The sequence below is a fragment of the Pleurodeles waltl genome, chromosome 7, assembly GCF_031143425.1.
Source record: "Pleurodeles waltl isolate 20211129_DDA chromosome 7, aPleWal1.hap1.20221129, whole genome shotgun sequence".
Taxonomy (NCBI): Eukaryota; Metazoa; Chordata; class Amphibia; order Caudata; family Salamandridae; genus Pleurodeles; species Pleurodeles waltl.
The window spans coordinates 1,286,301,571-1,286,325,630 of NC_090446.1; the positions used below are offsets into that span (position 1 = coordinate 1,286,301,571).

Below are 24,060 nucleotides of genomic sequence, written 5' to 3' on the forward strand. Positions count from 1 at the left end.
TTTGTAAAATAATATGTGCTGGTACCTAAAGCTCTGCTCAGACACCCTCAGCTGGAAACCATTGGTTCTAATTAAGCACCAATGTAAGCATATCTAATGTAAGTGGAAGTAGACCTCACTCAGCCTCATGGCTGGCTTTAGGGTGGTGCAAGCCCCACTGGGCGCTGACTTGGAGTGGTGGCACTGACCTCAGGGAGGCGCAGTGTTTACCAATAACTTACGATTTAAAAGCATCAGTTGCAGAGTTTCTTGTTCTTTTGGCTTTTAGGCAGCAATTAAAATGTCAAAATAGCTTGTGATTAGGGTTCCTGCTAGAGAGAGAGATTGGAGTTTTGTCTAGAGGAGGTTTTGACTCGCCATAAAGTAGCACAGAGGGTAAATATGCCTGCTGCAAAGAACAGTTCTGTAATTTATGTGGATACTTGAGTGGATTAGTAAAGCCCAACCTTTACCACCCCTTTAAAACAAAATAAATGTATGTGAGAGAGGAGCTTTGGATGGATGAGCACCTGCACAAGAGGGGGGATCCCAGTGGGGTGACAGATAGCTGAGATCAGGTCTGGCTCCAATTGGGCACACAGCTCTTGGATTGTGGCCCTGTCAAGTTTGTAGGTGAGGATAATGTGCCTGTCCTCCATTGTTGCCAAGTGCACCAGGGGTCTGTACATGGGGGATGTCCCCATCTCCTATTCATCCGCAGTGGTTGCAATCTAGGGGGCAAAACGATAAGTATCCTGGTCAGTATTCCACATTTCCAAACTGTACACTGCATTGCATGTTGTGACTGAAACAGTATGTTGTTGGATTGGCCCAAATGGTGCCTATGTGTACTTGACGCAGTTAGGTGCCATGGCCTGCCCCCCCACTGAAATGGCATCCGCCTGTCCTGTGTGGATGGTCAGGTGGAAATGAGGTAATGCCGCTGACGTTGTGCGCCAATGAGGGAGGCGGTCGAATACTGCCGTGCAACTCCTAATTGGTTGGTGACGGTACGCACTGCTGCAGATGTGATCGCCATTTTCTATTTGTTCTCTCACTTGCTACCTGACCTTCAACAGGAGAGGACCTACACTGCAAGTGCTTCTGTGACCTGTGTCTGAAACCGACCATGGCTCGTGTCACTGGGGAAAGGGCCCCTGCCTTCACTGCTGCGGAGTTGGAGAGACTGGTGGATGGGGTCTTACCCTAGTACTGAATGCTGTATGGGCCTCCAGACCAACAGGTGAGTACACTGTGAGCACCATGCATGGTGCATGAATGCATGGAGTGCTGTGTGCAAGGGCCTCGTGTAAGGGGGGTGGAAGGGCCCTGGGCAGCATGCTGCATGTATGGTGGGCAATGTCTGTGCATAAGGGGATATGAGGGATATGGTGGGCCATGAGTGTAACAGGCTGGACGGTATGGCTGATATTTATTTCTGTGTTTATTTGTCTGCAGGTCAGCGCCCATCAGAAAAAGGGTATATGGCGTGCCAACGCTAAGGACGTGCGGACCCTGGGTGTCTACGGCAGGCGGAGCACCCACTGTTGCAAACGGTGGGAGGACCTGAGACGCTGGGCACGGAAGACGGCGGAGGCCCAGCCGGGGATGGCCTCCCAACGAGGAAGGGGTGCCCGTCGAACCCTGACCCCTCTGATGTTCTGCATACTGGCGGTGGCCTATCCGGAGCTGGATGGGTGCTTGAGGTCATCACAGCAGCCACAAGGGGGTGAGTACAGTTTCCAAATCTGCAAATTGTGTGTGGTGGGGTGGTCTCCGGGTGTGGGATGTGGGCCTGTGGGTGCCCCTAGGCCAGGCAGGACATTGCTTATGAAAGTCCTTCAACCAAGCTAGTAGGCCTCCACTACTGGGCAGGGGTCTGTGGGTCTCAGGTATGTTGCTATTGGCCTTAGGTATGCCTGTCCCAGGGCTGGTGACTAGCATTGTGACTTGTAGTGCATTGCATAGTGTATAGGTCTATATCCTGTGTGAGTGTGTTGTGTATGCCAACGGTGGTGTTGGGGCAGTCATTGACCAAGGTATCCTTTGTCCCCCGCCTTTTTGTTTTGTCACCCTGTCCTTGTGTTCATTAGCATCATCTGGCGGAGGAGCAGAGGCACTGGCAACGGAGGGAGCTGCATCCCACATGGCCCAGGAGGCTGAATCCACCGACGGTGAGGGCACCAGTGGGACAGAGGGTGAGGGGAGCGCCACGGCGGAGACAGGTGGGGACAGTTCTGACAGTGATACCTCCTCAGATGGAAGCTCCCTGCTGGTGGCGGACACCTTTGTTCCCACCCCAACTACAGGTACAGCCACCACTCCCGTACCAGCACTGCCCTCCCATCAGCCCCTTAGCGAGTTTCCCGTGCCCGCTCACCCAGGAGTGTGGGAATCTCCTTCACCCCAGGCACCTCAGGCCCTGCCCCAGTTAGCCCTGCTGCCCTGAGTGAGGCTATGGACCTCCTGTGATCCATCTCTGATGGGCAGTAAACCATGCTGAATGCCATCCAGGGGCTGGCAGGCCATTTGCAACAAACAAATGCATTCCTGGAGGGCATTCACTCTGGCATTGCGGCCCAACAGAGATCAATCCAGGCTCTGGCCTCCTCCCTGATGGCAGCCATTGTCCCTGTCTCTAGCCTCTCCCCTCCAACTTCCTCTACCCAGTCCCATTCCCCTCAACCCCAACCTATCCCAAGCACACATTCAGACCAGCATGTACACAAGACAACACACAGGAGTGGCTCAGGCAAACAGAAACACCACACATCATCCCACAGGCACTCACACAAACACCATCCAGAATCGGACACACCAACACCCACTGCCTCCACTGTGTCCCCCTCCTCCTTCTCGTCCACCACCCTCCCAGTAGCATCTCCACTCACGCCTGCATCCACTACATCCTCATCAACTACCTCCATCGCCATCACGCCTATCACTATGCAACCCTCACTGGCAGTCACCATCCCCACATCCATGCACACATCCCCTGTGTCCTCTCCACTGTGTCTGTGCCCCCTCCTCCCAAAGTACATAAACGCAAGCATTCAGACACCCAACAGCCATACACCTCACAACAGCATCCAGCCCATCTACCTGCACCCAAACACAGCAGACTGACACCTCCTACAACCACTCACTCTTCTTCCACTCCCAGACCTTCACCCTCTTTCCACCCCAGTGTCCCTAAGAAGCTTTTCCTCTCTGGCATTGACCTCTTTCCTACCCCTCCCCCGTCCTTCACGTTGGGCCTAGGTGGTCAGAACCCAGGCTAGCACCTCAGCCACCCAGTTCACAGCCACAGTAGTGTCGGCAGCTACTGAAGGTGGGAGAGGCTTGAGGGAACCAGCCATAACCACTGACAGTGTGCCTGCACCAGCTGCCAAAGGGAAGGACAAGGAGGCACCACCAGCTGTGAAGGGCAATGTCAAGGAGGCACTGCCAGCTGTGAAGGGCAAGGAGGCACCACCAGCTGTGAAGGACAAGGGCAAGGAGTCACCACTGGCTGTGAAGTACAATGGCAAGGAGGCACCACCAGCTGTGAAGGACAAGGGCAAGGAGGCACCACCGGATGCCAAGGTGAAGGACAAAGAGGCACCACAAGCTGGGAAGGTCAGGAGGCCTGGTGCAGGGACTGAATCTGAGCCCCCACCACCAACCATGGTGGTTCAGCCGTCCGAGGCTGCAGGGGAAGGGCTGGAGCCTCCCTCCACCACGGGCATTCCTGACACCAGCACCGCCACCAGCATCACTGCCTGCAGCAGTGCCAGCAGCAGCAGCCCGAGTGAGGAGCCGCGTGAGGCTGCAGGGGACGGGCTGGAGCCTCTCCCCACCACTGCCAGCACCGCCAGCAGCCCCAGTGGGCAGCCATCTGAGGATGCAGGGGACGGGCTGGAGCCTCCCCCCACCACTGCCAGCACCGCCAGCAGCCCAAGTGGGCAGCAGTCCGAGGCTGCAGGGGATGGGTAGGAGCCTCCCCCCACCACTGGCATCTGCGACACCAGCCCCGCCACTGCCACCACTGAGCAGCTGTCACCGCCGGCGGGCAGTGTGTAGTCCTGCCTCAACGGACTGTAATGCGCCCTGGGCCATGCAAATCCTGTGGGTGTGACACCCAGGTGAGAGACTGTGACCTTTTACTCCCCATGTGCTGCATCACAGGGCACAAAGCCCCCTCCAGAACCAGTGGAAAAAGGCATCCACTCACACCCTCCTTGCCAGGATGAAGCACACTGGGCACAAAGCCCCCTCCAGAACCAGTGGAAGAAGGCATCCACTCACCCCTCCTTGCAGGATGAAGCACACTGGGCACAAAGCCCCCTCCAGAACCAGTAGAGAAGGCATCCACTTGAGAGACTGTGGCCTTGCACTCCCCAGGACCAAGCAGTGGGCAGACCATCCACTTGAGAGACTGTGGCCTTGCACTCCTCAGGACCAAGCAGTAGGCAGGCCACCCACTTGAGAGACTGTGGCTTTGCACTCCCCTGGACCAAGCAGTGGGCAAACCACCCACTTGAGAGACGGTGACTTTGCGCTCCCCAGGACAAAGCAGTGGGCAGACCACCCACTTGAGAGACTGTGGCTTTGCACTCCCCAGGACCAAGCAGTGGGCAGACCACCCACTTAAGAGACTGTGGCTTTGCACTCCCAGGACAGTGTGATGGGCATGTAGCCCCATCCAGGACAAGTGGTGTTGTTCCATCTTCCAGCTGAGGTGCCCCCATTTCCTGTCCCCCTGAGGTTCCTCTGTATTTTCGACCTGATTCCCCTACAGTGTTCTCTCCGTGTTGTTGCAGGAGTCAAGTGGGGCCTTGGCTGATGTGATGTGGCCCTGTGGCCCACGGACATTGTGGACTGGGCAGTGTCCCTCCATTTGTATATATGTATATACTGTTTTGATTTTGAAGGACATATTTCTAGTATTTTATCTTATTACACTCACTTTAATCATTTCCTTTTGTCCTTGCATTATTCCTGAGGGGTACGAGGTGGATATGTAATGTTACTGCATCTGTTTGTGTGTATGGTGTTGGGGGTGGAGGTGTTGCGTGTGTGTGTCACTCTCTTTTTCCTCTCTCCTCCCATGAGTGCAAGGCGGCAGTACTCACCGTGGTCGTCTTCGCCGGCATTGGTATTCATGGTGAAGAAGGAGATAGATGACTACGGGGAACACCTCCAACTCTGGCTCCATGGCGGTGTGGTTCTTCCTTAAGTCTCCAGGGGTGAGTCGTTTCCCTTCTGTGCACTGTTTCCGCCGTGCTTTTGATGTCGTTGCTACCTGTAGGAGGCTGGCCTGGCATATAGTGGGTACCTTGTGATACTTACACTTTGTGCCAGGTCCAGTTATCCCTTAATAGTAGATTAGTAGTGTTCTAGCAGCTTAGGCTGATAGAGGTAGCTATAGCAGAGCAGCTTAGGTTGAACTAGGAGACATGCAAAGCTCCTACTATACCTCTTATATCATATAGCACTATATCATAAGAAATAAAATACTCAGAGTTACTAAAAATAACGGTACTTTATTTTAGTGACAATATGCCAAAAGTATCTCAGAGGATATACTCCTTTAGGAGGTAAGTAAAATACACAAAATATACACACAAACCAAAATCAGGTAAGTAAAACACTTAGAAAAGTAGTGCAAACACTGTGGAACACAATAGAATGCAATAGGAGAAAAAAGGCCTAGTGGCAACACAAACCATATACTCCAAAAGTAGAATGCGAACCACAAATGGACCCCAAGCCTAGTGTATTGTGTAGAGGGTCACTGGGAGTGTAAGAAAACACTAAGGGTGTCCAAGATACACCACCCCAAGACCCTGAAAAGTAGGAGTAAAGTTACCCTACTACCCCAGAAAGACAGTAAAGTCGAGATAGGGGATTCTGCAAAGACAACAACTGACTGCAAAGCACTGAAGATGGATTCCGGGACCTGAGGGCCTGCAAAGGAAGGGGACCAAGTCCAAGAGTCACGCAAGTTTCCATGGAGGGCAGGAGCCCACTAAACCCCGGATGAAGGTGCAAAAGTGCTGCCTTCGGGTGGAAGAAGCCAAAGATTCTGCAACAACGGAAGGTGCCAGGAACTTCTCCTTTGGTCAGAAGATGTCTCACCGCATGCTGGAGGATGCAGAGTTGTTTTCACGCAGACAGACTGCAAACAAGCCTTGCTAGCAGCAAGAGTCACAGTTAAAGGTTTTGGGTGCTGCCAGGGCCCAGGAAGGACCAGGAGGTTGCCCCTTGGCGGAGGAGACAGAGGGGGCACTCAGCAACAGAGAGAGCCCATGCTGAAGCAGGCAGCACCTGCAGAAGTACCTGAACAGGCATTCAAGAAATATGAGCATGCAGTCATCTCAGCACAATAAAAGATGGTCCCACGAAGTTGGAGGTCAACTCAGCGAGTTGGGCAATGCAGGACGGAGTACTGGGGACCTGGGCTTTGCTGTGCACAAAGGAAGTCTTGCAAAAGTGAACAGAAGCCCTAGCAGCTGCAGATCACGCAGTACACAGGATTACTGTCTGGGGTGGCAAGGACTTACATCCACCAAATTTGGACAGAAGGACCACTGGACTGTCGGGGTCACTTGGATCCAGCTCCTGTGTTCCAGGGACCACGCTCGTCAGGATGAGAGGGGACCCAGAGGACCGGTTATGCAGAAGTTTGGTGCCTGCGTTGGCAGGGGGAAGATTTTGTCGACCCACTGGAGATTTCTTCTTGGCTTCCAGTGCAGGGTATAGGCAGACAGCCCTCAGAGCACGCACCACCAGGAAACAGTCGAAAAAGCAGGCAGGATTAGGCGTATAATGTTGCTGGTAGCCTTCTTGCTACTTTGTTTCGGTTTTGCAGGCGTCCTGGAGCAGTCAGCGGTTGATCCTTGGCAGAAGTCGAAGAGGGAAGTGCATAGGAACTCTGGTGAGCTCTTGCATTCGTTATCTCCAGAGGAACCCACAGGAGAGACCCTAAATAGCCCTCAGAGGAGGATTGGCTACCTAACCAGGTAAGAACCTATCAGGAGGGGTCTCTGATGTCACCTGCTGGCACTGGTCACTCAGAGGTCTCCATTGTGCACTCACACCTCTGCATTCAAGATGGCAGAGGTCTGGGACACACTGGAGGAGCTCTGAGTACCACCCCTGGGGTGGTGATGGACAGGGGAGTGGTCACTCCCCTTTCCTTTCTCCAGGCTCGTGCCAGAGCAGGGACTGGGGGATCCCTGAACCGATGTAGACTGGTTTATGCAAGGAGGGCACCATCTGTGCCCTTCAAAGCATTTCTAGAGGCCAGGAGAGGCTACTCCTCTCAGTCCCTTAACACCTATTTCCAAAGGGGGAGGGTATAACACCCTCTCTCAGAGGAAATCCTTTGTTCTGCCTTCCTGGGACTGGCCTGCCCAGGCCCCAGGGTGTCAGAAACCTGTCTGAGGGTTGGCAGCAGCGGTAGCTGCAGAGAAAACCTCAAAGAGCTAGTTTGGCAGTATCCGGGGTCCATGCTGGAGCCCTAGGGATGCATGGGATTGGCACCCTAATACCAGATTTGGCTTGGGGGGTCAATTCCATGATCTTAGACATGTTACATGGCCATGTCCGGAGTTACCATTGTGAAGCTACACATAGGTATTGACCTATATGTAGTTCACACGTGTAATGGTGTCCCCGCACTCACAAAGTCTGGGGAAATTGCCCTGAACAATGTGGGGGCACCTTGGCTAGTGCCAGGGTGCCCTCACACTTAGTAACTTTGCACCTAACCTTCACTAAGTGAGGGTTAGACATATAGGTGACTTATAAGTTACTTAAGTGCAGTGTAAAATGGCTGTGAAATAATGTGGACGTTATTTCACTCAGGCTGCAGTTGCAGTCCTGTGAAAGAATTGTCTGCACTCCCTATGGGTGGCAAAAGAAATGCTGCAGCCCATAGGGATCTCCTGGAACCCCAATACCCTAGGTACCTAGGTACCATTATACTATGGAATTATAAGGGTGTTCCAGTGTGCCAATCAGAATTGGTAAAATTAGTCACCAGCCTGCAGGGACAATTTTAAAAGCAGAGAGAGCATAAGCACAGAGGTTCTGGTTAGCAGAGCCTCAGTGATACAGTTAGGCACCACACAACTTATGAGCACTGGGGTCCTGGATAGCAGGATCCCAGTGACACAGGCAAAAACTAACATACATACAAGTAAAAAATGAGGGTAATATGCCAGGCAAGATGGTACTTTCCTATTCAACCCCCCCCCCCCCCCAAACAAGGGACAATAAGGATAATCTTGCCCATATGAGGCCCCGGAAAAGCTGGCGGATGGGCGGGTTGTAATGGGGTGGGCGGTACATTGTCTTCCGCCTGGCTGTTGGCGGTTATCGCCACGGTGCTTGTTGCTACCACCTTGGCGGTCAGTGTGTTAAAGTGGCTGTCTGTGTGAGCGGTTTCCGCCGTGGTCATAATTCTATTTTTTTTACAGCCGGCCTGTTGGCTGTATTACCGCTGCTTTCTCACCAACTGCCAGGGTTGTAATGAGGGCCTTTGTCGATTCCTGCCATATAATTCCAGTGGCCCAGCATTTAACTAAAGCACTTTTATTTACCTTTTTCCTCTATCTTAAAACATACACAATTATCATATAAACCTTTATCAGAAATAAACTTTTGGCATTAGAGTGTAATGCTCAAAGCCATCCTTCGGGACGCATTAAAGAGTGAAAGGAAAGAGGAAGTCGAGAGTAAAGATGGAGAGGACTAGCGGCGGAGTAACTATGTTATTGGCCCTTGAGTAAGAAAGGAAATGGTTAACTGCAATTTCAGTAGAAAAACACAGCAGTAATTACAGTAGGAATCTGGGCCCGCTGCCACTGCACCTGCTGCTCCATTGATAACTAGGCCTCAGGAGAGAAACGGATGGGGCAGAAAAAGAGAAGTGAAAGGAATACAACAGACAAAAGGAAGAAAGAGAAGGGGTCACAAAGAAATAAGAGAAAGAAGGGGAAGAAAGAACAAGAAAATAAAAACACAACTAAGAGAAGAAATAGAGCAAACGCGGGAGACAAAAGAAAAAAGGGAAGGAAGGTAGCGAACAAAAGATAAAGAGGAAAAAATAATGAAAAGTGTGAAAAGAAAGAGAAATTGAACATTAGAGAAAAGGAGAGAACAAGTGAGCATAATCCCCTATAGGCTGAGACAGAAACAGAAAGAACTTTAGCCAACCCAATCTTGGAGAATTTCTTGTTCACTCATCCCCTCCCATCTCACCATTTTTCCTTAGTTTCCCACACAGTCCGGACAACCTCCCTCAAAGCATTGACAGAATCTGTCACCTCTAGCCATAAGGCTACCTTCTAGGTTCCAAAGAGGAAGTAAGGAGGCAGCCCATATAGTTGCTTGTAGTTTGTTACCCCACTTTTAACTACAAGGGCTGTCTCCTCATCAGTGAAATCAGTGAAATGTCTCTTCTTCAACACAGCCAACATTATGGCTTCTCTGAGAATCAGTGGTGGCTGCACGATGCCAAAGTTGAAGAGGAGCAGAACCAGTCCTATTATGTGGATATTGTTTACGCAGTTATGGGTGAATGTGTGTCAGGTGTGACAGATTTCTTTCTAGTGCACATCATTAACTGCCATGCTGGGGTCTGCTATTAGCTGCCATGCAGAGGACTCCACCCTGTGAGCAAAGATTCAGTTCTGTCTGCGGAGTTCTCCTATTCATACCATGAAGAATCTCAGGGAATTCTGCTAGATGTAAAATACTGACATAAGCTATACATAGTTGCTATAAAGTTGTAAATTATAATTATTGTTATTCTAACTACACTCATTAAGTTGAGGGGGTGAAGATTTGTAAGTTTAAACTTTTACTTGACACTCAGATTTTGTGAATCGACAAAAGTAGTAAAGTTACTCAAATGTATGAGTAAATTACACATGTAAATTTATTCACAGGTGGGAGTTACTTTTGAGAATAGCCTACCAGCATGTAAACTACACAAATATTGAGGGGACAATATCCCACCAGAATATCATCAAACAGTTAAGAATATTGATTTTACTATACCTCACATTACATTAATTAAAATTCTACATTAAAGTATACAATAAAAATACAATTATGAGTAAATAAATATAATATTTTAAACAATAATTTTGAATAAGTGATTTAAGATTAAATTGAAAAATATATGCTTTAGAAAATAAATATTATTTAAAAAAACACATAAAAATGTATTACATTACTATAAACATTATTAAGAGTACAAAATATAAATACATTTATTAGAAAAACATAAAACAAATGATATAAATACATTAATAAAAAAGAAAATATAAAATAAACAATTACAAAATATTTAATTGATAAATAATGAAAAAATAACATAACAATAAAAATTTCTGGACTTTCCAGAGGTCAGATTTATTATTTCAACTCTAATTTTACCAACACTAGGGAAAGTCTTGGACTTTGATGGGTAAAGAATGACTATTGCCACTCCAACATGGCAAAATTTGGGAAAGTGTGGGACTTCAGGGGAGTCTCATTTACCATGCTGTGTAGGGGTGGGTGGAAATATTGCTTCAGAGGCTTTGTTGGTTGGTTTTTACAAATGGTGCATTTATTGTGGCCATGGAAAAATTTGAAATAAGACAATTTGTCCAATAATGTTCAGTTTTTTTATTCTTCTTTAGGATCTTTAAGGTGTCACCAAGTAAATCTGCTTTTATCATTTGTATGGATTTTGTCAGGTTTAAGTAGCCCCCTTTATCTTTGATTTTCTTTGCTCTCCATTTGCCCATTACCCCCACCCACCTTCTATTAATTCAGAAAAAGCTGTGATACTATGGATTAGGGGTGAGGAGTTTAATCAAAACTAGTGAAAGTAGAGTTTAGTATACATTTCACCCGCTAAGATTCGCTAGAATGTCACTCAGCAGAGACCAGGAAAAAAGAAATGGCGGGTGAATATTATGGGAAAAACAATAATGAAGGGGAGTTCTTACCCTCTATTTAATCTGCACATGTATTCCCTTTAGGCCTCATTCACATCACGTTATCAACTTTTTTCTTGATGCAGGGAAATATTATGTGCACCGCAAACTAAGTGAAGTTCCCCTTTCTTAAAGGCCCAATTAGGGAAAAATAATACCACATCAGAAGAGGAAAATGTATTAAAAAGGTTTGAGTAGTTGTTGCAGGCAAGCCAGTGTTGTGGCTGACCTGGACTCACCCGGGTGGCCACAAACAACCTTCCTGGGTTGAGGCAGGAGCTAAGGCATCCGTCAGTGGTATTCACCACTCCTCCGTCCATGTCTCTCCCTCTCTGTCCTTCCAGTCTCTGTCAGTTCCTTCAGAAAGGTCCAAGATCGCCACCAGACCACTTTGCAGTCTTTTTTATGTTCCCCTTTAGCATTTCTTCTCCTCTTCACACTCCTCCTTCTCCCTCCTCATCGCTTCATTTTTTCTGCTTTTTCTTTTGCCCGTTGTGTCCCTTTCCTGCCACAACAAGTCGTTTTTCATTTTCCCCTTCATTCTAATGTCTTCACCTGCCTTCCTTCCATTGTCTGTTTACTTGTCCATTCTTTTTCTCAAGTCCATCCTTTTATTCCAGGACCAGCATTGTGTGAACACTAGTTTCCCTGTTTTTATGCCATAATAGTTTGGCACTGAGCAGTCAGATTTAACTTAGAGGTAAGTGTAAAGAATTTTTGCAGCACTACACACAGTAATAAAGTGAAAAAACAACGCAAGAAAAACCCCACACCAACTTAGAAAAAAATATAAATTTTTAATAAATAACTCAAGACCAAAATTATACAAATTTAATCAGTAGAACAGAAGATATGCAATTTTAAATATTTCAGTGAATATAGTGCCAAAAAGCACTAATCACCAGCTGTAGATATCTGGTTGTTCTACCATTGGACAAAGTCACAAGTTCAGGCTGACCATGATGGAGTGCCAGCTGGCTGCAGGAACCTAGCTAGGCCAGCTGAAAAAGAGTACTTTAAAAACTAGTTTCAAAGAGTTGCAGAGTTCAGCACTGAGGATGTGTCACACAGATGAGGGGATGCAAGGTCCTGGTCAGAAAAGCATCACACAGTATCAGTTGTGAGGAGCTGTGAGACTGCGAAGACAGGAGGCTGTCAAAGAGGGGACGTGTGATGTGAAGTCCTGCGTCAAGGATGTGTTGGTCACCAGCTGGTTCTGAAGAAGCCTGCATTGTCATTGTGTGATGTCATGGACTACCGCGGCATCCATTTTTCGAACAATGGTCGAGCCGGCAGTCTGCATTTTGGGACACCGGAACTGCTTTTTTGTGGTCGTTTGGCATTTTTTGCTGTGGTGCGGACCAGGAGGCACATTTCATGCTCCGGGTCACACCACAGCCCCTGGCAGCCTCCCTTACCTTCCCTTCCTACTTACCTACTTGGATCCTTTCCCTTTTTCTTCTTTTTTTGTATTCATGTCTTCTTTCTTCTTGGTCTTCCATATTGTCTTCTTCCTTGATGTTTGTCTTCCCAGCATGCCTTTTTCCTTTTTCTTTTCTACTTGGTATTTTTTTCTCATTCATTTCTATGTGGTCTTTCCCAATCCAAGATGGTGTTTTACCTTCTTCCTGTTTCATGGTATATAAGCACTGCAGTTTCGTCCCTCCTTGTGTTGCAAACACTTCCGTCTTGGTGGTGGTCCTTGATCCTGTTTCCAGTTTTCTACTTGCTCCTGCTTCTTCCCTGCAGAACTGATTTTTATTTTTTTGCCTTTTTCATTGTTTTTTCCTCTTTTTCAGGAGTTCCTGTGATAGAGGTTTTTCCCACTACTTGGGTTTTTCCTCTGGGACTCCTTCTGGAGGGTACGGTCTGCCTTGGCATTTTTTCCAGTTGGCAGCACCGTGGCTACTAGAAGGGGTTGTCCTTATCTTGGCCAGTCCAGAAACAGTAAGAAACCAGGTATCCCTCCATGTACTGCAGCCTACGGCAGTAAGAGACGTCCAGACCGTGACACATTGAGGCTGTTGTCAATGAGAGGCGTGCAATGCGACCATCCGAGTTGGGGAAGCGTTGCACAGCGGCAGTTACGATGGAGCTGCTGGCTGTGATGCAAAGTACTTGCATATGGAAAGTACACGCAACAGAGGCGATGCATTGATTCTGCTTGGGGTTGTGCTGCTAGGCAGAGGAGATGTCTCTGTAAGTTCCACATATGAGTTGGCAGAGCACTTTCAGGCCCACTTCCAAAGATCCAGGACTGGGGTGGAGCCACTTGGCAGAGCAGGGCACAAAGTTGGCAGAGTCCTGGTGCTGGGTTCAAGGTTGTTGGAGATTTTTGTCCCTGAGGCTCTAATCAGGTAGCCAGCCAACTACCCTCTGGGTTCAACAGATGCAAGTACATTCCTTCTCACTGACGCAAAAGGGCAGCAGGTCAGTACAGCAGGGCAGGGTCTCACATATATACCTAGTTTCCCACTTTGAAGTGGAGGAAAGCTTCTAGAGGTGCCCACCTCTCAAAGTGTCAGGCATCCCTTTGCTCCCTGCCCTGGCCTCAGCTTGTCGGAGGTCAGAATAGACCAGTGTCAAGCCCTTTGTGAGAGTGCTCAGGCAGAGCCTTTGTGATGTGCAAGTGTGGTATGTGACAGCTCCTTCCCCTCTTTAACTCAGCATGGCCCATTCTGCCAACATCTATCTGTCCTTTGTCACATTGTCTGGGAGCAATACACAAAGACCAGCTGCCAGCTACGCCTAGACATGTGACCCAGGATTAGGCTATAGGCACCAAATGTTTAGCAGAAGAAAATGCCAAATTTCTAAAAGAGGCTTTTTCAGAATTATGATTAAAGACCCGACTTTACCATAAAAGAGGGCTATTAATTACAATTCTTTAGACACCAAACTGAACCTACCTTCTTGCTCCCAATTGATTGCTGCAGCTCATTAAATGCAATAAGGTAACTTCAATGTTATCCTAGGGGAGAGGTAGGCACTGCAGTAATAAAATATGACTTTAGAGGATTTTCACTACCAGGACATTAAAAACTTAAAAGTACATGTCCTACTTTTCATATATAGTGCAGCCTGCCCTCTGGGCTGTTCATGGTCTTCCTTTGGGGTGATATATATGTATTCAAAAAGGAAGGTTTGGGCCGGGCAAAAAGTTCATTTTGCCAGGTCAGAAATGACAATTTTAAACTGCACACACAGAATACAATGATAGCCCTGAGATATGTTTAAGAGGTAACTTCGTGGGTGGTGCAATCAGTGCTGCAGGCCCACTAGAAGCATTTCATTTACAGGTCCTGGATACCTGTAGTACCACTTTACTATGGATTTAAAGTATTAAAGTGATTTGAATGTTCCAGATGGATGTAAGTCAATATCACCATTTTGTAAGGAGAGGGCACAAGCCCTTTAGCACAGGTTAGCAGTAATAAAGTGTGCTGAGTTCTAAAAGCTGTCAAAAACGGATTCAGAACCCAAGTAGGCGAAGGCAAACATTTTGGAAATGGCCCTGCAGAAAGGGCCAATTCCAACAATTGCCAATTAAAAATGTAAATTAAATAATTATAAAGTTAAGTCAATAATTAGCATTTCAAAATGTTCATCTGTTATCCTCTGCAAACCCTATACCTTCTACAAAATTTACAATTTTAATTACATTAAAAATTACATATAATATTACATATAACAATTTACAAACTATGCTAAAAACAGATTTTATAATATTAATTTTATAATATTAAAATTGGTAAAATTAGCAAAATAATTAGAACATTTAATACAACTATATTAAATGAAATAATATTTAAAAATAACTTTGAAAATCTTAAAAATAATATTCGTACATTCAATATTTGTGACCCATGACATTTTCTGTTTTTATATTTTGGTCACACACCCAGTAGTTAAAGCTTCCCTCAAATTGAGGCATGTGTGTGGGGGGGGGATTATATTTATGTGGAATTTGACAGTGAAATGGTGAGTGAGGTGAATGTAGTTTGTCTGATCGCACAGTCAAGTACCATGGGGGTTGGAGCAGAGGTGAAGAACGTTCAGTGTTCAGACGTGAATCCTTTTTAGGTGCTAGTAATTGGTCTACTGAATTTTTCCTTTATTTTTACACCACCTCTCTTTGCATTATGAATACTTGTAAGTATCAGAATGCTTCTATTTTAATGAGTTCATGCAGAGGCCCTGCAGAAGGATGCACTTAAAAATGGATTATTATTTGGGGTGGTGTACTGCCCACCTTGAGGGATAGTTAGTTGCAACTCTTGTCAGAATTAACCTTTAAACTGACAAAATGGCCATGGTCTCAACTCCCTGGTAGCTATGGAACAAAGCAGACAGACTTAACAATTTACAAAGTATTTCTGCAGCACCAAAATAGTAATAATGTTAAAATATCAAGCAATAAAAATCCCAAACCGATTAGAAAATTTAAACAAAAGGAAACCAGATTAACAAAACTCCAGTAAGGGGAACTGAAGATCTGAGTTTTAGAGATCTATGTCTAAATAGTGCCAAAAACAGAAAGTACCAATCATAGTCAATAGTTAGGAGGGAGTTCTGCATGATTTGTGGCTACCTGCATTGGAGCGCTGGTTGGATACAACAGGTAGAATGGTAAACTTTGAACCTGTACAGTGCATTACTCACCTGTTAGGGTCTCAAGGCACTGTACACATGCCGCTGTGGAACCCCTCCTGACTTTTCCCTGTGAGGCACCCACTCTTGGACAGCCCCAGGGTGAAGCCAAGCATCCAAGTGCCGTGAGGGCCATTGTGGAGATTAAGCAAGCTATTGCCCAGAATAGGACCTATTAATTAGATTAGGCACCAAGGCGAGAATTATCTGGTCCAAGGGAATTGAGCCCAAGACCCGCCAAGGTGGGAATTGAACCATGGTCCCAAACCAGATCTCAGCATCAGGGTTTGCCACTCTAACCATTGTGCCACACTTCTCCATTTCACACTTAAAAGTAGGGAAGCCCAGTTTTGAAAACGAAAACTGTCAGTTCAGAAATTCTGAACATTTCTGAGTTAAAATCCTTTGTGTGTGGGGGAAAGCTGAAACTGCAGGTCGGATACTGGCAGCAGCTTTTCAGTAGTTGTCTGAAAATCTTTCAGGTCCCATGATAGAACAGAACCTTGTGTTATTTCTGAGGTTTAGAAATCTGTTTGGGACTGAGCTAAAATGAAATCCAACACCATGAAACTATTGGTCAGATACATTTTGTATCAGATACCACTGAAGATGTGGAGCAATTTTCAGTTTTCAAACTTTATTTTGGTGCCCAAACAACTGCAGGAGTACATGTCTAAGGCTCATAGGATCTCTGTGGAGAAGACTTAGAGACTCTCACAGTATCCAGCAGAGGTCAACTGGAAGTCTAGTCCAGGTCCAGATGCAAGTGGTCAATTGGGCACTTTAGGAGAAAGACCTCTTGAAACTTGTTGTGTCACTGTAGCCACACAAGAGTTAAGCCAACCGACCCTTGAAGTTCACTTCTTTGTCCTGGGTTTGTTCAATCCTTCAAAGCTCTCCTCAGGTCTTAGACAGAAGACCCAGTCCTCTTCTGTTTCTCCACAGATCCAGGAATTATTTTCTGGTCAGGTGCCACATTTATGTCTGGCACTAGCTATTGGGTGGGGATGACTTCTTTAAACAATGGAGTAAAGTTGCTGTGGAAAACCTGCCTTCTTTTTCAGTAGTTCCTGTTTGTTTTACTTCAAATAGGCCCAAAATGTGATGTGCCAGTTCATTTCAAGATGGCAAAAATCTTCTGCCACACTTTATTTGGGCTGTGACAGTTGTTAACTGTGTAGGAAGTGCACTATGGCAATCACTAGGGTTCTTCAACGCCTAATGCTAAATCGAGTTTGAAGGAGGTTCTAAACCCGCCACAATCTAGGAGACAGAAATCTAGTAGGACAAATACAGGGTTCTACAGCACCCATACAGAAAACACACAAAAATCGCCCTAGCATTCTGTTATCTACTTCAAAGTGCACCTAAGTGTTAAATGTGACTCCAGAAGACCTGTCAGGCAGGAGTTAACATTCACGCAATATTTTACACTGTAATAGCAAAACGGATGCCCACAGCCGATATCCTGAATATTCTGCTGAGCTCTGTGAAGACAGGTCATGCTACTGTGTAATCCCTAGGAGGAATTTCACACCCCTTTCACAACTCATTCAGGGCCGACCACAGGCTTGGAGTTGGCAGAGGCTAATGCTATTCAGCCTCTGAAAGTTCAGACAGGTAAACTTCTCAAAGTTATTTTTTCTTAATGTTTAGTAGAAGTAAGGCTCAATTGAATTGGATTTATAATAACTATTAAAATAGAGGTTTGTTTATTTTTCTAGCTGGTCTCATTTCCAGGTAAGCAATATTAGTATTTTAATCATTACTCTGGGTTTCTAAATAGGGCAGCGGGGACTGCAATAGTGAAGTGAAAATAGCTTTGTGGGTCACTGTAGGGGCATGGTATTATTAATGTTCTACCTGTCCCAGTTTTAAGTAATATGCAACTTGTATTGTGGCTACATCGCCTACATAACAGAGACTTACAAATATTTAGAGAGACCTCTTTTGACAGTCAAAAATGTTTTTGACAGGTCGCACTGAATGTTTTACACTGCTGCAATCTGGCTACACAGAATAGGCCTGTAGCTATGTCTGCACTGCCACTGTAGTGTATGGCACAAAAGCTGCTGCAGTCTACAAGTGTATTTTAACTTCAAGGCCCTCTGTGCACTTACTACACCATATAGTAGGTACTTTTAGGCCTGTTAAATGTGCGACTCAGGAATACACCAACCTAATCAAGTTTATTGGTGTTGAGTGTACATGCACTTTACTCCTATTTAGCAAGAGTTAAGTGCACAGAGTTTTAAAGCCAGAAAAAGCAGATAGGGCAAAAATCTGTGGGAGATGTCACACAAAAATGGTAATTTCCTACAGCAAGTGGTTAATCAGATGGGCCAATAAGGAGGTTGCCAATAAGTGTGTGTTGATAGTGGATGTGATAGGCTCAGTGGTGCTAGACCTTGGTGCTAGAGCATCTGCCTTTTTGTGGATGGTGGGATAATTAATGCAATGTTTTGCTATGTATACGTAATATTAAAAATGAAAACATTTACAGCCAAGTGGTAATGGTTGGTGGTTCCAAATGATGAGATCCAAAATAGCTCTCAGATACTCTGGAACGAGTGTTTGTAAGTAAACAACAAGCATTGGCAAGCTAATAGGTTGGAGCTTTTGTACCTGTTGGCCTTACCAATTGCTTTTGGTGGTGCTGTACACCTCTGGAATGCTGTGCAGCATCATCAAAATGAATAAAAATGTGAAAAAGGCAGGACTGCATTTGTGCCATTGCACTGAACCATGCATATGTCAGAACTCATGAGTGTGCCAGTGGAATGAAGCAGGCAAAAATTGCTTTATTTTTTTATTTACTGATCCAATATGGCGGACAACACTTGGATTAGTAAACGAAAAAAATACGATTTTTTAGTGGGAAGGTTCTATTTGTTTTTAAGAAAGTTCTTTGGTGTTGTGGGTGAGGGCAATGAAGGAGTGGGTAGGTTGGAGGGAGGAGAAATTCAAAACACGGAGGGCAGAGGAGGAAAGCACAAGAGGGAAACAACACTACAGAAGCATACAGGTGAGGGTGCAACATGCAGCAGGAGACAACATGCATGGGGAGAAGCACACAAAAGAGACAACTGGAAAAACATGCACTTGTGCTATACTTAAACAAAAATTAAAAGGTAGTTCCCAAAAAGTGGGAAGTGGAGGGTCACAAGTAAAGACGCTATGCTCCAGGGGAGAAACAAACACAAGATAGACAAGGCAAACTATTGAATGATAAGCAAGCAAAGGAAAATGACAATAAAGCCAAACAATAGTAAGCAATGGAGAAGCTTTAAGTCTACTGTAAAACATATTGGTAAGTGGGCAATATGTCTTTTACAGCCATACTGGTACGCTCAACATAATGAAGGGGTGGCATGAAGGGGTGGCACAAAGATGTCAATGCAAAGCAAAACACATGCCTATAAAAGTGCAAGCCAGACAGGAAGAAGCCCAATTCACACAACAGAAGAGCCACTCCTACTCAAGTGGTATTCCTAAACCAGAAGACTCAACGTCATACCTGTCCAAGCTTGATGTATGTCACACAGCACACCATTCACTGAAAAAGCAAAGTTAACATACAAATACAATATACCCATGGGATGACACAATGAGGAGAGAGAAGATATAGAAATTAAGCACCACCTGGATGAGGGGGACTTGGGGGGATACAAAACCCCTCGATATGTAATCCATGACTTGGATTTGGGTTGGGAAGTGAAGTTAACATCACCCACAACCCCCTGTCATTTCATCCTTGCCCATGTCAAGGTACTACCTGCACTGCTTTTCCATGTGCATGGTCAATTCAAAGGACCAGCTGCATCACAGTTGACATCTCACATCCCAGCCACGTACTGTGGTGCCACAACAGCCACGCCACAGTCACACCTGGGCAGACAACTTGTGGTGCAGCTGTTTTCAGCCATGGCCCATTTCAATCACCTTGTTTGGAACTATCGAATGCAGGGGCACTGCAAATAGGGTGATGCAGCTCCCTTAGTGATGCATGTGTATAAGTATGTGTTGAATTATTTTTGTAAAATGTAATTCTCTCTGTTGGCTGTCCAAATACAACACAGTTATATCTGATGTCAGTTTATAGCCTTCTTTTAGATGTTTTGTAATGTCCAAAGCTATGATTTGAGTCACAGACAGTAATTTGCCATAGGGTATGCTCAGGTTGGATCTCTGTCACGAAGAGCTTGGATTTTTTGTACAGTCAAATCCTTCTTCTCATTGCACCACAAGCCATGAAACAGTGCCCACAGCCATGTTTCACTCTTGTTCCATCTTTAGACGTTAGGAGTCAATGTAGGCTGCACATATTGATGAGGATTTGCTTTGATCCTTAAGGAAATTAAAGTTACTATGGCTGTGTTAAAGGCAAGTGGTAATGTGTTTTAACTATTTTCTTCTGATTTCTCATAACTGCCTTCCCTGGTTCTCTCGCCAGCACAATTATAGTTAGTGCCGTAATAATTATTAGAACTTATTAAATACCTTTCTCCATATAATCGATGTGCAACATTTTTGCTGAAAATGGTCACTAATCCAATACAGAAAAGTTCAAATAAAGACAATTGCATGCCAAGAGTAGAATGAGCAAACTATGCTTACCCTTGTCAAAAGTAAATAGTTTTACCTGCCATGGTTGAAAGTCATGGGCTTCTGCACATGTCCGGTTCACAAAGGGTCCTTTTCCTGGTTGGCAAAGTTTCAGGTTGTGCAGTGCATGCGCCACACTGTACACTGCATTGTAGGCATTGTAGCTGATGCTTAAGTCACTCATATCCATGAAAGGTAGGTCAAGGGACTGAAGAACCTCACTTCCTGTGCACAATGCGGATGCCTCATTTACTATGACACTTACAGTGTGATTCTGGAGTTGGATGGGCCACTTGCAATTAAACGTGTGTTCCCAAAAGGTTTTCAAGAAGATATCTTCTGGAGTCCTGAAAGGATGGAGCCTCTCCAGAAACTCTTTGAACCCAGGCATGTTGCCTCTTCGGACAGAGAATCCCAGAGTCCCTTCACAGATTGTGAGAAACTCGGCAGTGGATAATTGGGTAAGTGTTGACCAACCATCACTGGCTATCCAGATCTTTCCTGTGATGTTTCTGCTGACAACCCTCTGCATGACTTCATGCACACTGCTTGAGGAGAAAACCACAATGACCTTAGCTGTCGATCTTTCCAACACGTCTATTACATTAATAGCTTTTGTTCCAGAAAACACATCTGGAATAGCAACCAGGAATTCTACACAAACATCAGCTTTTTCCAGTTCCTCTTTTAGCAAATGGCTCCCTTGGTGCCCGTAGTCATTGTCTTCGGCAAGAATGCCAACCCAGGTCCAGTTAAAGTAGATCACCAACTTCGCAAGGCCGTAGGCCTGGAAGTTGTCAGTGGCAGTAGTCCTTAGGAACGAGGGAAACTGTGTCTTGTCACTTAGATCCTGAACAGATGAGCCATAACTGATCTGTAAATACATATTAATACGTATTATTTTTGTAATCGCTCTTGAAATTGTTAGGTCTATTCCCGACGACTATATAAAACCAAAGCAGCTGTCAAAGTAAGTGCAATGAGGGTTTAAAAAGTGTTAGTCATTAACATACATAACATTTAGGTGCAGGTGAGAACCTCACAATAACTTTCTATAATACGTTTGCAAGCCAAAAGTTATTAAATCAACAATGTAAACGTTCTGTGGATATCTGTACTCTACAAGAGGGCCTGGTGCACAATAGACTTTGTATTCTCAAAGTCAGTGCAAAGTGTAAATTTGCAATGTACGTATTGTAAACCATTGAAAATTACATAGGGAAAGAGGGCTGTCCATGGGTGATCCTCCCCCCTACGAGTCGCAACGAAATGGGCTATTGATTTAGGGCCCTCTTTGCAGTCTTTAAGCATGGAATGATTAGTGCCTGTCAAGGTTTGTTGCACAGCTGTAAAGTATTAAAACCTGGCGGCATACGCTCTCTGACTGTGAAAGCTGCAGACATATGGAAGAGCAGACAGTAGTCCCAAATACCTCCGCATGCACTCCCTCTGGTCGCGTTCACAATGTTTAACTTTTTGTGGCATTGTGGGGCAGGCCTATTTTGAAGGCTAATTCCGACATGGATAGCTGCTGTCCAAAGTATGCCTCTAGTCCACTCTTTGTTTTTTTTAGCAAGATGCTGCAATATGATACCTTCCAAATTGATATTTATGAGGCAGGAGGTGTGACTTCTGAAACAATCATTAGCAAAGCCATTATGGCGGTCATTCTAATCTTGGCGGGTGGCGGGAGCCGCCCGCCAAGCGGGAACTGCCAGAAGACCGTACCGCGGTTAAAAGACCGCAGCGGTCATTCTGAGTTTCCCGCTGGGCTGGCGGGCGACCGCCAGAAGGCCGCCCGCCCGCCCAGCGGGAAACCTCCTTCCACGAGGATGCCGGCTCCGAATGGAGCCGGCGGAGTGGAAAGGTTGCGACGGGTGCAGTTGCACCCGTCGCGATTTTCAGTGTCTGCTACGCAGTCACTGAAAATCTTTGTGGGGCCCCCAAGGGCCCCACGACACCCGTTCCCGCCAGCCAGGTTCTGGCGGTCAAAACCGCCAGAACCAGGCTGGCGGGAAGGGGGTCGGAATCCCCATGGCAGCGCTGCCTGCAGCGCCGCCATGGAGGATTCTTCAGGCCAGGGGAAAACCGGCGGGAAACCGCCGGTTTCCCTTTTCTGACCGTGGCTTTACCGCCGCGGTCAGAATTGGCCTGGATGCACCGCCAGCCTGTTGGCGGTGCATCCGCGGTCCCCGGCCCTGGCGGTCCAGGGTCGGAATGACCCCCTATGTCTTTCCTCTAACACCTATAGGCTTTGCTAATATTTTTTTATCCATACTGTACAGCACAGTAGTGCGTTTTCAGCACTGATCAAAAAACAAAAAAAAGTCGCCGTGATGTGACCGCCGTGTCATTTTGTAGGCACGCCTGCATTCAAAACTCATATACAGTTCTGAGATGGATCAAAACACTAAAGAGCTGTTTTACAACGCGAAAGTCCTTTAAAAATAAACACATGGGTTGTGGGAGTGGGTTTGGGAGGAGGTGAGGGTGAAGTTAGACGGCAGGTGGGGGCAGAAGCAAAACAGAGGTACGATGGGAAAAGAAAGAAGAGGGAGACAAAACAGGCAAAAGAACGCAGGGGGTAGAAGCACCAATGCGAGAAAGAGGGCAACACGAGTGAGTGTACGGGAGAAAAACACATGGGCAGACAGAGTGAGGAGGAGAAAAGCACATGAGGGCGACAGCTGGAAAACAAATTCACTCTCCTGGATTGCTTAAACAAACAGAATAAAATAGTTTCTTAAAAGTGAGCAGAGGTAGCATAGAAAGCAGATAGTCAAAGAGAGGTTATGCTCAAAGGGAGGTACAAACACAAAACTGACAAAAGAGCCATCAAGTAAGAAGAAGCCAAATGAGAGTGATGACGCATGAAAAAGAAGGACCAACATATATTCACATATCATGTAACCAAAATCGTATAATGCAGTGTGATTTTAGTGAAGAAAATAATGTACGTGGGAAATTGTGCCCTCGGAGTAGTTCACCAATATTATAAACAAGCTTTATTAATCATGAAGAATTGAAAATTGTAATAATCCGTCATAATTGCAAATGTGTGCCATGATTTCTTATTGAAACTGTTTGTGCTTAGCTTAAATTTAGTAGATGCTTTGGCCTAGTTGCCTGGTCTCAAATTCTAACTGCGTGGCTTTTCCTTGAACTAATAAAATGAATATTTTACTTTAAAGTTGTATTTTTCCAGTAGGGATGACTAACATACTTATCTCCAAGGTTTCGTGCAAGGCAAGTTTCATCCCCTTTGAAGCAAGGTCAGTCTCTGCAGGTGCGGACAATAAGAGCACTGATACCGAAAATAATTGGCAAACCATGTTGCAACTTGTGTTCAAAGGCCCCAAGGACAATGTATGCATAAATGAGTACTAGGAGAAAGACATTTTCCATTGGTCAAATTGAAGCCACCCTATGAACCCTCCAATGGAAGACCCTGAAGAATTTGGAATGTTTCTTACTTAAACCCACTGGACAAAGAGAAGTCAGCCATTTTCCTTGATGCCATCTTTGAAGCCAAATGACAGATGCCATCTTGGACGACATCTTGATGCCCTTTTCTCTATCACAGAGAAAGCGACTTTGAGAATTCTCACCCTAGAGACTTTAACTTTAAATTGCCCCGTCTTGCCCATGCAGTATCTTTGCCCCATTCTCCTTGCTGCTGCAAGGAAACTTACCCTTAACTTTGCCCCTTTGAAATCTGCCCCATGCTGATCGAACCGGTACCTGAAGGACGAAGACTTTCTTGAATGCTGATTGTAATTGGTAATTATAAAAGGATAATTGTATTATGCATTGTGTTTTCCCTTTTAGGTACCAACTGCTAATTTTA

The 24,060-nt window shown here is 45.7% G+C and overlaps 1 protein-coding gene across 1 annotated transcript in view; it reads right to left on the reverse strand.

The window, feature by feature from the left end:
* LOC138247038 (extracellular calcium-sensing receptor-like) overlaps window positions 1–21,099 on the reverse strand; it is a 141,712-nt gene extending 120,613 nt beyond the window's left edge. Inside the window, exon 1 of the mRNA XM_069201787.1 lies at window positions 20,251–21,099. Within this exon, the coding sequence (XP_069057888.1) occupies window positions 20,251–21,099 (849 nt within the window). The remainder of the gene's footprint in view (window positions 1–20,250) is intronic.
* Window positions 21,100–24,060: the final 2,961 nt, after the last annotated feature.